The sequence below is a fragment of the Labrus bergylta genome, chromosome 1 (genome assembly GCF_963930695.1).
Source record: "Labrus bergylta chromosome 1, fLabBer1.1, whole genome shotgun sequence".
In the NCBI taxonomy this organism is placed as follows: domain Eukaryota; kingdom Metazoa; phylum Chordata; class Actinopteri; order Labriformes; family Labridae; genus Labrus; species Labrus bergylta.
The window spans coordinates 34,740,464-34,753,619 of record NC_089195.1 but is presented as its reverse complement, the minus strand read 5'-3'; the positions used below and the strand labels follow the sequence as shown (position 1 = coordinate 34,753,619).

The 13,156-nt window shown below is 41.9% G+C and overlaps 1 protein-coding gene across 1 annotated transcript in view; it reads left to right on the top strand.

The window, feature by feature from the left end:
* Positions 1-1,607: 1,607 nt before the first annotated feature.
* LOC110004813 (B-cell receptor CD22-like) overlaps positions 1,608-13,156 on the top strand; it is a 27,829-nt gene continuing 16,280 nt past the window's right edge. Inside the window, 6 exon segments of the mRNA XM_065954779.1 lie at positions 1,608-1,809; positions 10,563-10,598; positions 10,601-10,912; positions 11,044-11,262; positions 11,385-11,699; positions 12,747-12,974. Of these exon segments, the coding sequence (XP_065810851.1) occupies positions 1,608-1,809; positions 10,563-10,598; positions 10,601-10,912; positions 11,044-11,262; positions 11,385-11,699; positions 12,747-12,974 (1,312 nt within the window).

The following is a 13,156-nucleotide window of genomic DNA, read 5'->3' as shown; positions in this document are numbered from 1 at the left end:
CCTACATTCACACCTCATCCACAAGCCTTTGCTTGATAATGTTTGTTGCTTAGATTAGTTTATAATAGTTATTTGTTTAATTAAGTTCATTGATTTTGGATTGATGTTGCTTTGTTTAAATAAATTCTGTTATAATTTAAGAGAGCAGTTGTTTGTGGTTACTGGTGTATTTACATTGTGATATAAGCTGGGTGTGAAGGCTTTGTGTATGGATTTCACGCCTTCAATTTATTAAATATAGTTATTCATTATTAATAATATTAGTAATTAAATAACTAATTTGAGACTGATTTGAGTGATATTTTGGTTATATTTACCTGATTACAGGTTGGTGCCCCAAAACGAGATTAAACATAGTTTAATGATATTTTATTTATATTATTAATAATTAAGTATAATTATTAAAGAATATAACCAAAGTTGACTTGATACAACCCCAACAAATGGTGCCCCGTGTGAGGCCTTCAATAAACCAGCTTTATTGCACTGTTAATGCACAGTAATCCAAACTTAAAATCCTAAAAAGGATCCTTCGGAAGAAAATTATATTTTCTTTAAATTTTTGTGGTTTAAGCAAAGCAGACATCAAGCTGTGGCTTAGTTGTGTTTTATGTTGTTAGTTAATGGTTAAAGCCGTAACTGTTGTCCCCTTTGGGTCAATACAACAATTGGACATAATGATGCAGCTAGTGTGACTTTATCAAGGAACTTGATTTGTTGCATTAATCTAGATTTTGATCCTGAAGTATTCGACTAAAGGATTGTGGTGCTCCTTGTTATTTGAGAGCCATTTGGCCAGATGAGAGTGTAACCTCATCATTGTGGCATAGCCAGCTGTCTGAGAGGTGTGAGTTCCTCCCTTCCTTTGAGGACTTGAGGTGTGAATCCCCTCTCCTATCTTCCAGGATAGACTGCAGTGATCAGTTGGGAAACTTAGATAAGATTTGCTCTTGTGTACCAAGACCCTAGGTGAGTCGGGGGCTGAGACTCCTTTTGGATCAGACGACGCAGCACTGCAAGAAACTGCTGCCGGTTTGACGAACCTCTCCTCAGAGGAGAGTGCCAACCTATATAGCTAGTCAATTAGCATTAGTGATAAGAAGTTAGAAGAGCTAGTTGATCTTGTCAACCACAGAGCCAGGCTCACCCCTAATAAAGACAGAATGTATGCAGAAGACATACATCAACTATGGGCCAAAGCTCACTATGGATCAGACGATCCACCCCTTCAAGACGTAGTTGCTAATCTTATCCACCTCCCTATAGAGCAGCTCGACAGCCTGAACTCCTACACCCTCAGCACATGTGAAAAGAGACTAAAGGGCTTGGTTGAATATGCAAATCAACCAACTGGGAACCCAACACGTACAGCTTCAGATGTTCTAGGCGAAATTCTCCTCCTTTATCAGCGCAAATCAAATGTGCAGAATGAGATACACCGGGAACAGCTAGCCCGGGTACTAGAAGAAGGACAGATCCTGCGGGACGACTTCGAAAGAATGCAGGATAAACTAAAGACCTTGCAGGAAAATTGCAAGGCCCTGCAGGAGGAGAATAAAACACTGCACGAAAGCAGCAAACTGGCCGAACAGAGGAAACGAAGTGATATGGTACCCAGAGTTCAGGACAGGCAGAGAAGGACTTCAGCCCCCAGATCAGATGAGGAAACCTCAGATGAAGGATGGGAGACCGAACCAAGCCCCTGGAGGAGGGAGACAGACATGTTGCAGGATCTGGAGGAGAGGGGAAGGCACCGCCGGGTCGACCCAGGCACAAAAGCGCCCACGTCCTCAGACCACCCGGTAAAGAGTAGGATGAGTAAAGAGGAAGGGCCCCCGCATTCCGCCATACGCTTTGAGCGAAGAGAATCCTCACCCCGCAGGATGAGAGGCTTTACTCCCCCTAGAGACAGGGAGGAGACACGGGCCCAATTGGGCACCGAACGCTACCTGTCCCACGATAGACGGCCACGTCTGAGCCGAACACAAACCCCGCCACGGTTACAACCCTACTACCGTGACAACCACAGGGCTTACGATTCATCAAACGAATCGGACGACCCTCGCCAGCCTTCGGGTCAGGGCCTGCGAACCAGGCAGATAGAACCTCAGGCCAAAGATCTGAAGCGTTTTGACTCAGATAGCCCAGATTCAAGTATTAACGATTACCTTAGAGAAGTTGACCATTGTCTCCTTGACCTGTCTCATGCGTCCTCACATGAAAAACTGAAACAGATCTGGAAGACTACGGCTAGGAGTGTCCGTGATTTCATGGGGACACTCCCACCAAAGGTCCGATCCTTGCAGAAAGGAAACAAATCTGTTAATCAGCACTTACAAACTGCCAAGCAGAAAGTGTTGGACATGCTTGAATTAATTCAGGGAGCACAGGTAAGCATGGAGCAAGACACATCGTCAGGATATGACTCTGATCCTGGACCAAGCCCCTTAAGAGATCAAACAACCCTGCTGAAAAAGCTCAGTAAAGAACCGAGCAGCCAGGATAACCCAAGGACTGAGGAAATAAGTCTAGTTTTCCCTGATTTTGACTGTGGAGCCCCGTTCCTTGGGGAAACGCCCCAGTTCTCTGACAACTGTGACACCCTTTCACACCTTCACAGGTTTGAATCACCACATAGGAAGGGGGGTGACTTCTCAGCCCCCAGAGGCAGAGATAACACCAGGCCCCCTCCTGCTACCTGTAGGTTCCCATTGCAGGATTCACGGCTAAGGAATATCCAAACCTCAGATGACTGGGATGGCTCCCTTCTACCCAGAGATCAAAGAATGCGCATAAGGCTCATTGAATCTATGGCACAGGATGTAGAGCGGTTTGATCCAGATAACTCAGACCTCTGCATCGATGATTACCTCAGAGAGATTAACCTGTGTCTCAGTGAGGTACCTGATGCATCCACAAGAGAAAAACTCAGGCTGATCTGGAAGACAACTTCCAAGAGTGTCCGTAACTTCACGACTACCCTTCAGCCTGAGATCAGATACCAGTACTCTGCGCTCTGCAATGCTTTGCGCCAGGAATACTCCACCTACATTGACCCTGCATCTGCCCTTCTTAGTGCTTTCAGTGTCTTGCATCAGAAGCATGAGGCCCCCAAAGATTATTACTGGCGACTTAAATCTGCATATTTCCAGGGACGTAAGGCTCCAGGTTTGGAAGAGAACCCAACTTTCAAGTCCATCTTCATGCACAATCTGCATGGCTGCGTGCGTTCAGATGTCACCCTGCATAGTCGTACACATCAGCTTAGTATGAAAGAGATCAAGAGATTCGCACAGGCGGTTTGGCAGACATGCTTACGCCACGTGTCACGTGAGGGCAACAAGCTGCCTTGTGCTAAGAATAAGAGACCATATCACCGGCAGAATAGAGAACAGAGCCAGGGGGGTGGGACTCAACCACAGAGTAGGTTCCAGCCTGGAGAACTGATCGCTACCAGATCCAAACGGAACTCTCGGGATGGCCGTAGTCTGAGACAGAAGGGTAGGTATAATCGGAGTTCCTACGAGCTCCCTAAGGACTCCTTCGCTTACAGAGAACCCGATTCTGACTCCACATAGGAGTGGGGGTGTAGCCTCCATTCTAGAAACACAACAATGTCACTCTACCGACATGAATGTTTCCTAGTCCCTGTTTTGTGTTTTGACATTGGTAGGGAGACACATAATGTACATGTACATTTACACACCTACATGCCACAAACACCTTCCCACAGGCTTACTCCTGCCCAGGCTAGGAGTTAGCCCACAAATCTACACCTTATACTCTTCTCTTTCTCCCCTCCTTTTGTCTGTTTGTTTCATTTGTTTTGTTAAAGAATGCACCTTGAGTAGCAAAGCTTTGCTAATGCCTGGTTATGTTTTATGCCTAGCTTTAGACATAGTTAGACAGTCTGCCCAGACTTTGCCTCAGTGTCTGCCCAGACCGAATGCCTCTCAAAATGTATGGACTTTTTGCTCACTAACTATTTGAACATTTGTCTCCTAACACATGGACTGTTGGCCTTATTTTCCCTAAAGACCGCGACCCGCAATCCCATTCTTCAGGACAAAGGGGGGATGTTGGGCCACGCAGGCTTAGGACAGTCAAACAATGGACTTGGGCCTGCACCTCTGTAAAAGCCTCATTTGAGTTATTCACTGAGATCACAAAGAGGCCTAAAAGGACTCTTAATCCCAGAATCCCCTGCGGTACTTCACACCTACGTGTGAAGTAAAGGGGGGACCGGAACCTCTCTCTCCTCATTGGAGGGGACCTGAGGTAGACCCCCCATGGAGCAGGCCAGGCTACAAAGCTCCAAGACTTCCATTGCTCGCCCTCTTTCACGCGCTGACCTTCGGTGCTCGGAGACCCAAGAAGATCTCCTGTTTCCTGCAACAATCTTCCTTTGTTTTAAGTTTTGGCGCGCAGGTAATCCGCGGCCGGCAGTGTTCTAAATTCCGAGCTCGGATTGTCCAGTGAACGCATCTCAGTTTCTCGGAGAGCGTCAGACTATAACAGATTATCAGAAAGATAACGGTCTTATTCCGTCCTGCAACGAAAGGACATCAAAGGACATCTTTCCACTCGACGGAGAACCAACGAAGCCGCTCTCGCCGTAAGGGACCCTCGCCGCCATCAGACGCCTCTGCACCAGGACGGACAGAAGATCTGCTCCATCGCCGGACTCTTTTCCTTTCACCAATCGCGGACAAAGCGATTCACAAGTGAGGCTTAATTAGGTCTGGGCAGAATTAGCTTTAGAGAGTGTTTTTAACAATTGATGATCAAAGCAGAAACTCTAATTTTTATCTTTGTTGGACCTGCGTCCTGAGTTTTAACTGTTTAAAACTCTTGTTGTTTCGGACCGCTGCGTCCTATATGTGTTTAGCTTAATAGCGTTATAACCGGGTATTACTCTTCTGATCAGAAAGGCCAGTGTAAGCTGTATTAACCTGAATTCGGCTATTGGTTTGTTTCTGTGAATGAAGGGAATTACTCCGAGTTGTGGCGCGGGAGTCGGACTGTGATCCGGCCTCTTCAGGCACGCATTTCTCTTTTATTCTCTTTTATTTCCCCTTCTACGCACACACATACACACATATTCCTGTGTAAACGTACATCTGGAGACCAACTCCACCACCGCGCCATTACGCACAGAGATCTATACACTTGCGGCTATCCTGACGCCTCAGAGACACAGATTGTGTAGGGCCGAACTCAGTCTCTTTTAGACCTTAAGGCCACATTTAGGCCTTTGTTAGGTGTGTGCCATCGGAAGGGCGACCACGTGGGACGAAGTAATCTTCCCCCCCCTTCTCTCTCCCTTTCATCCACACGTGCACGCACCCAGGTCTTTGTTAGGTTTGCGCCATCGTGAACGACCACGAGGGTACGAAGCCATCTCCCCCCCTTTCTTCTTCCCTCTTTCTCTCTCTCTCTCTCTCTCTCTCACACACACACACACACACACACACACACACACACACACCTACATTCACACCTCATCCACAAGCCTTTGCTTGATAATGTTTGTTGCTTAGATTAGTTTATAATAGTTATTTGTTTAATTAAGTTCATTGATTTTGGATTGATGTTGCTTTGTTTAAATAAATTCTGTTATAATTTAAGAGAGCAGTTGTTTGTGGTTACTGGTGTATTTACATTGTGATATAAGCTGGGTGCGAAGGCTTTGTGTACGGATTTCACGCCTTCAATTTATTAAATATAGTTATTCATTATTAATAATATTAGTAATTAAATAACTAATTTGAGACTGATTTGAGTGATATTTTGGTTATATTTACCTGATTACAGGTTGGTGCCCCAAAACGAGATTAAACATAGTTTAATGATATTTTATTTATATTATTAATAATTAAGTATAATTATTAAAGAATATAACCAAAGTTGACTTGATACAACCCCAACAGCCTTATTGTACTTCATTATGTGTTTTATTCTGATTTTAGGTTTGGCATTGTAAACATATGTTTCCCACTTTACAAAACTCTTTAATTTCTTAGTATGATGATGTATGTCTCACTAAAACAGGTTCAAATCCCACCTGTGGCTCCATTCCCGCATGTCATACCCCACTCTCTCTCTTCCTGGTTTCCAACTCTTTCCACTGTCCTATCTCTCCAATTAAAGGCACAAAAAGCACAAAAAAAAATCTTTAAAAAAACCAAAACTCATTATTTTAGTTTCCTTTTGTGATCTTTTTAACTCATGAACATTGAAGACCCTTAAGTCCGGTCCTTCCCTCAGCTGTAGCCTTCACATCAGGTCCAATCTTTTAAACTTGTTTCCTTCCCAGTTCGTCCCAACAGGTTGGTCCATGCAGGCTGAATGTCTGGTTGTGGGTTAAAAAGCTTTGTTTCACAATAAGGAGTAAGTTGATTAATGTAACTTTAAAACTGATATATCACTCTATTACTGACAAGGATTACACAGGCCCATAACTGTCCAATGTTTCAAAACAATCACATTGATAACCAGGAATCTACCCTCAAGATAAGACGACTTTGTGCACGTCAAAATACTTGTCATGTAGGGTCACATGGTGCATTCATGTGGTGTCGGACACATCGGAAAAACAAGTTTTCGAGTTGTAAAATGCACATGAACGCCTGCTCAAGTCGCAACAACAACTCGGAAACTCAGAAAAGAATTAGGTGCCCGACTTTCCGACTTGACGTCAGAATCTCTATGACATGGGGGGCAAAATATATCATATATATCAGCTCAAATATAACTCATAACAGTAAATGCCCAGGGACAACAGATGGAAATAAGCTAGCTAAATCTGATACAAAGCATCTCTTCTCTTCTGAGACTAATGTTGTTGTTTTTTTTACGCTGTCCCTGATTCTAAACTAAACTAAACTAACTAGCATTTCTCTGATCTTCTTCTTTGTAGCATCAACGCTGTTTTGTGCTGTTGTCACAACATTCAGACTTTCTGAACTGAAATCACACGAACACACTGAAGTCGGAAGAACGACTTCCCAACTCATAAACTTGGATCACCGAGCAGCACCTGAATGCAGCAACAGAGGTAGTGTCCCCAAATCAGACATCACACACCTGTTCTATTTTTACTTATAAAACACAGCACAGTCTACTTGATGAAACATTTGTAAACAGCACATATTTTAAAATCATTATACGTACATATCATTGAAATACCAGGTCCTGAAAATATGTTTAGCTGTCAGGGCTTGCTCTTATTCTGACTCATGCATAAAAAGAGGAAGGGAGAGTGTGGCCCTTTTTCAGTTCAACACAAGTTAAGTGTCTTAACAGACCAGATCCTCATTTTAAGAAGAATAAATGTTAAGTGACGACCTCACACCAGTGTGTCTCATGGATGTGATGAGAGGAGCAGCTATGAGTTTAACAGCAGCAGCGAGTGGATTTGTCGTCTTCCTTCTCTCTGTGCCAGGTAACTTACTTCCACATTTATACTTCAAGGCAAAGAGCAGACTTTAGAAAGTCAGAGAAGATGTCATTTTAAATTCAATACAAAATATTGAAGTCACTGTCACGACATCAGAAATGTCTTAAAATGTTTATAGGAAGTCCAGCAGACTCCTTTAACCTAAAATTATAAACTTTAAGGATCATGCACCATTTGAGATGGAAGAGTTGTGTTGAGATGTTTTCTTTAAAATAATTGATCTGCATTCCTCCAAACTGAACGCTGAATGTTTTTGGTCCCTGGTGGAGGGTGGTGCCCCATAGTTATTCATTCTGGTTGATGATTTATGTTTTTCAGTAGATATTAGAATGAAAGGTGTTGTTGGTGTGCATGTGTGGAGGCCAGAGCAGGCCCTAACCATTTTGGTGCCCTAGGAAAGATTTCAGCGGTTGCCCCTTAAATTGTAGACAGTTTGACCACTAATATATTATATTCATCCACTTAAAGAAAACTGGCATACAGTTTTATATTTAACATTAATTATTTATTTAAAAATAAAAAATACTTTAAATAAACATGAATAAAATGGTAATAACTCTAATAATTTTTTATAAATCAATACAAATAACTAGTGTACTAGAACAAACAATATCAAACAGTGCAGGGAGCAGAAGTTATTTTCTCTTCAGAGCAGAACAGAAACCTCAGCATAGTTTTTCATGTGAGCCTAAATATTTTCCTAACCAGACCTACAGCATGCACACAGATCTATTCAGAGAGGCTTCATGCACAAAATGCATTTATGCTCTTAGACATCAATACTCTAAAGGCAAGAGCTTAAAACTATTAATGACAACAGGAGGAGGAAAATAAACATTTTTAATCGACTAAGGTGAAAGTTAACGAAGTACACAAAGATGTCAATAAATATAAAAGTAGGTTTTGTGTCCCAAACAACATTAGAACAAAAGAAGAAGTGTATTTCTTAAAGTGGTTATTTTCTTAACATGAATAATCTTAACCTAATAAAAGTACAGTGGAAATAACTGATGTTAACTGGAGCTAGGAAACACAGACGTTACTATCATCCATCCATAACAAGCTATCTTAAATACAACAGATAATTGATCCGTGCAGCACGTTACCTCTGTGTCTTTTTCGTCCCTGGGCTCCTGAGGGCTTTGTTGTTGTTTACATTATGGTCATTTAAAAACATGATATTAATTGTTAATTAATTGATATTAAGTATGGTCAGTGTCACTCAATTCTAATAAGTCACCTGCCTTCGTCCTCCACAAGGAGCAGGTAACGAGCAGCTTTGTTGTGATGAGCTGCGTCAAGCAGGAGACAAGAAAATAGAGCCTTTTTAAAAATGTGATAGTTGTGTTTTCATGGTTTCTTTTCTATCATTATTAAAGGGTAGCATGGAAATTATATTAGATAAATAATATTTAATGATATTTAAACACATTTTTCCTTCTATTTCTTTTTCTTATCTTCAAGTTTTCTGCCGCATTCATATGGGTGCCAGCGGCGCCCCCTATGGATGATGGCGCCCCTAGCATTTGCCTATACTGCCTATGCCATGGGCCGGCCCTGGTGGAGGCTGTGGTTCTCCGGGCGGGCGGGCGGGCGGGCGGGCGGGTGGGTTTGTGTCTGTGGCCTGTGGTTCCTCTCCTGCATGTCGTTTCCTGCTCTCTCTCCCTCCAGATTCTGACTCTGTCCACTGTCCTGTCTCTGGATAGGGGCGTAAAATACCCTAAAATAAGCCTTAATATATTTTAATATCAATACTTATAAATATTATTATTAGTAGTAGTATCTTGTTAATAACTGAATTGCTAAACATCTAATCCCACAAGTTTGAAAATGCTGTCTCTCTCTTTATTATCTACCCATCACAGTTTTTGCTCACACCTCATTTCTCAGCAGATTCCATTCACACACTGCTGTCACCGCATCACGGACAGGAAACAACTCAGCAGAGCAGACAGTTTAGTTCTCATGTACTCCACCCTTCTAATATTTATTTATTTTACCTCCTGGTCACATAAAACAGTTTTAAACACAAATATTCTCGACACTGAGACCCCTGGCTGCACCCTCTATATCATGTCTTTATCGTCTTTAATAGAGATCAGGTGTACGTCTTCAACTGTTGCTCCGCCTCTTTTCCCTTTTGCAGTAACCTGTATTAAGAACAGATATCTGTATATTAATGCAGAGTCTGTACATGCATGACCATTTGGATATATGAAGTGTTCTGCTGTCTGGTTGGTGGTTGAGTAGTATTGACAAATGATGTTTGAACAGTCTAAGATTGTGTTCACACCTTGCATTGTCATCCCTGGGTGATCTTATAACAAGTGGACAATACCTTAGTACAGGCGTTCAAACTTTGCATGGACAGAATCTGTTGATCTCCCAGGTTTTAAGTTGAGTGGGCGGTCCTAAATGCTGCAGTGAACGCATGAGTGTTTACACTATCAATCCAATGTGAACAAATGCATGCCACACCACGTCTGTATGTGGTCCGAGCTGTCAGAACTCAGCCCATCCTCAGGAGGCATTGGGGCGCGTTCACACCGAGCATTAAGGCTATCCACTTGTCATCAGATCACCAAAGACGGATGTTAATGAAATGTGTGAAGAGCCTCTTTGGGCGTTTTCACATCTAGCCTGTTTGGTTCATTGAAAAATATCTTGAGTCTGTTGCAAGTTTGTGCTGGTGTGAAAGCTGTCAATCAAACCCTGGTGCTGACCAAACAATCATATCTGGATCGCTTGAAAATTGGGGTCTGGGTTCACTTGTTTATTGTGCAACTTATAGAAAAACAGGAAACAGTCTTATTTGCAATTAAACCAGCTAAATTAGCCAGTATCTCAGAGAATTATGGGTAGGTTTGTTCACCTTTCACGACCACCACAGCAGCATGAAGAATCATTTTAGGCAGACTGTAAATAGTAACTTCTGCACAAAGAGACTTGACCTTTTCTACTTTATTAGGATAGCTGCTAGCTTTGTCTCACTCTGACATCAGGTGTAGTCGTACTAGTTGAAGCACCTCCACTATGAATGAAGGTTTGACTCATGATGCTGCTCTTACTGTAACTGTGGTTCTTGATGTGCTCTATTTTACAGTGAGTCAGGCTGGCTGGAGAGTGACTTACTCCTCTACTAAGTCTGTGCCTTAAGAGGATCAACAGTCGTACTAAGGTGCACCTACAGCTACCCATCGCGATTCAATTATCAGTCTATTACAGTTCAGAAGTCCTTCTGGTTTACTAAAGTCCAGGATGGAGAACGTGTAGATCTGCAAACAGACTCACAGTACACAGGTCGTGTGACATACAGCTCTACCTGGAAGGACTCCACTCTGACAATCACAAATGTGGGAAATAGTGACTCAGCTGTTTACAAGTTCAGGTTCATAACAAACCATCAAGATGGAAGTTATACTGGTGATCCCGGAGTCACTTTGTCCCTCACAGGTAATGTTTTCATTCATTTGTTGATTATTTTAAAAACAATAAAACAACAATATCAATGTCTTCTTTTATATTTGTGCATATGAATATAGACAGTGTGAAATTTCCTCTCTGTTCTCTCTCCACACATCCAGATCTTCATGTGGGCACATCTAGATATTCTTCTTCTTCTTGGGCAGATCTGACATGTGTCAGCAGTTGTACTCTCCCTCCTCATTCCTCCTACATTTGGTTCAAGAATGGAGAGAAAATCCCCAGAAAAACATCCTCGACTTACTCAGACTACTTTAATAATGCAGACAGCTATTCCTGTGCTTTACAGGAACACCAGGATTTCCCCTCTCCTCCAGTGTGTGAGTTAACTTCACAATCTGCTTCGAACAAAACAACATCTGGTGGTGGAGACGTGTAACTACTTGTTTTTTTTCTCTTGTGAGTTTTTACTCTGTTTTAAATTACTTGTTTAATTTTCCAGGTGTTCGTGGTGAAACCTGTAACAGAGTGAAGTACGATGTCAGAACCATCTGTGCACCCAAAGGCTCATCAGTGGACATTTATTGTACTTACAACGGTCATGAAGCGGTCACTTCAAAGTTCTGGTTCAGTCCTGAACATAGTCAGCATTGGTATCAGTCAAATCGTGTTCAGGTCTCTGAAAGAGAGCGAGGACGCTCCACTCTGAGAATCTCTGACCTGAGAGAGAGCGATTCAGCCCAGCATCGTTTCAACTTTACAACAAGAAGCTTTGAATGGAGGAGCAGTTTACCTGGAACAACTCTGACTGTCACAGGTACTAATGAACGCAGAGCCATGGAGACACACAAACACAGAACCTGAACTCATCACTATCAGTTTGTACTCACTGTTTTATATGAACAAACAGGTCATGCTTGTGTGTTAATGATAAGAGAGCCTTTGTGATGAATGTCACCACTCAGCGTCTTTTACTTTAGAGCAGTGGTTCTCAACTGGTGGGTCGGGACCACAAAGTGGGTCGCAGAGCCGTTTTCAGTGGGTTGTGAATTTGTGTTTGGAAACATAAAGTGTGCCAAAAAGTCTATGAGTGCTTCAAACATGTTTTGTACCATCTGAGGTCCAAACTGCACAACATTTAAATACATCTCATTGGTTGACAAATATCAGATCATTTGGTTTACACTTCCTCATAGTTGATAGTCGGTCCTGAGGCGAGACCAGTTGAGAACCAACGATTTAGAGCAATCCAACTTTTTAGCAGCTTCTCTGAGTTTTTTAGTTTCAAATCTTTGAACTCTTCAGGTAGAAGCTTTTGTCCTTTACTTTTCTTTCTTTGGAAAACAATTTTTATTTGAAGAGCCCTAATTCTTAACAAACGTTACCTAAAGACAATCTGAAGAGGGGAAGCTTGTTTAGGCTCGGTTTTACACCAAGCTGTAAAGTATGTCAGACAGAAATGATCATTATATTCTTGCTGTTGTTTATGTTCTTCTGTGTTTGGTTTAGTTTGCTTTGTTCTTGCCTTTGCTGTTTGTCACAGGACTTTTTAAACCTGTGTTTTTGAAGGTGCTATATAAATGAAGTTATTATTATTATTATTATTATTATTATTATTATTATCATTATTCTTATAGAAAAGACGCCTAATTTGTGTGCGCTGACTGAGTCAGACCAAAAAAAGGCATTTTAATCCAAGTTCTCTGTTGGAGCTTTTCTGTCAGAATAAAGGCTGTGTGGTCACAGACTCTTAGTTTTCTTGCTTTGACTTCTAGATATTGTGGAAGTTCAAATGATGTGCATCTAAATCTAATCTCTCTCTTTTTAGAACAGAGACAATTCACTTTTTTTCCTCCATATCCAGCGTTACAGGTTCAGGTTAAAAGGATAAGAGCCGGTCAGCATTCCATTGAAGTGGAGATGACGTGTCACAGCAACTGCAGTGAAGTCGGTCGTCTCTCATACGTCTGGTTCAGGAACAAACAGAAAATAACCGGAGCTGTGACTTCTACCTATAAAGGCTGGTTTTATCTTGAGGATGAAATCTCCTGTGCCTTAAACGGACATGATCGATTCCCCTCTCCTTCAGTGTGTGAGTAAACTTGACTAAATCACAAAACACACTTAAAGACTAACGCCACAGCACACTTACACTTTAAGTTCCCTTAAAACCCTGCTGGAATCTTATAGATTTAAAAGTCCAATGTGTAAAATATTTCCTGAATTAAATTATAAACTGACCTTAGTATATCATCAGACATTGAGGAAACAAGC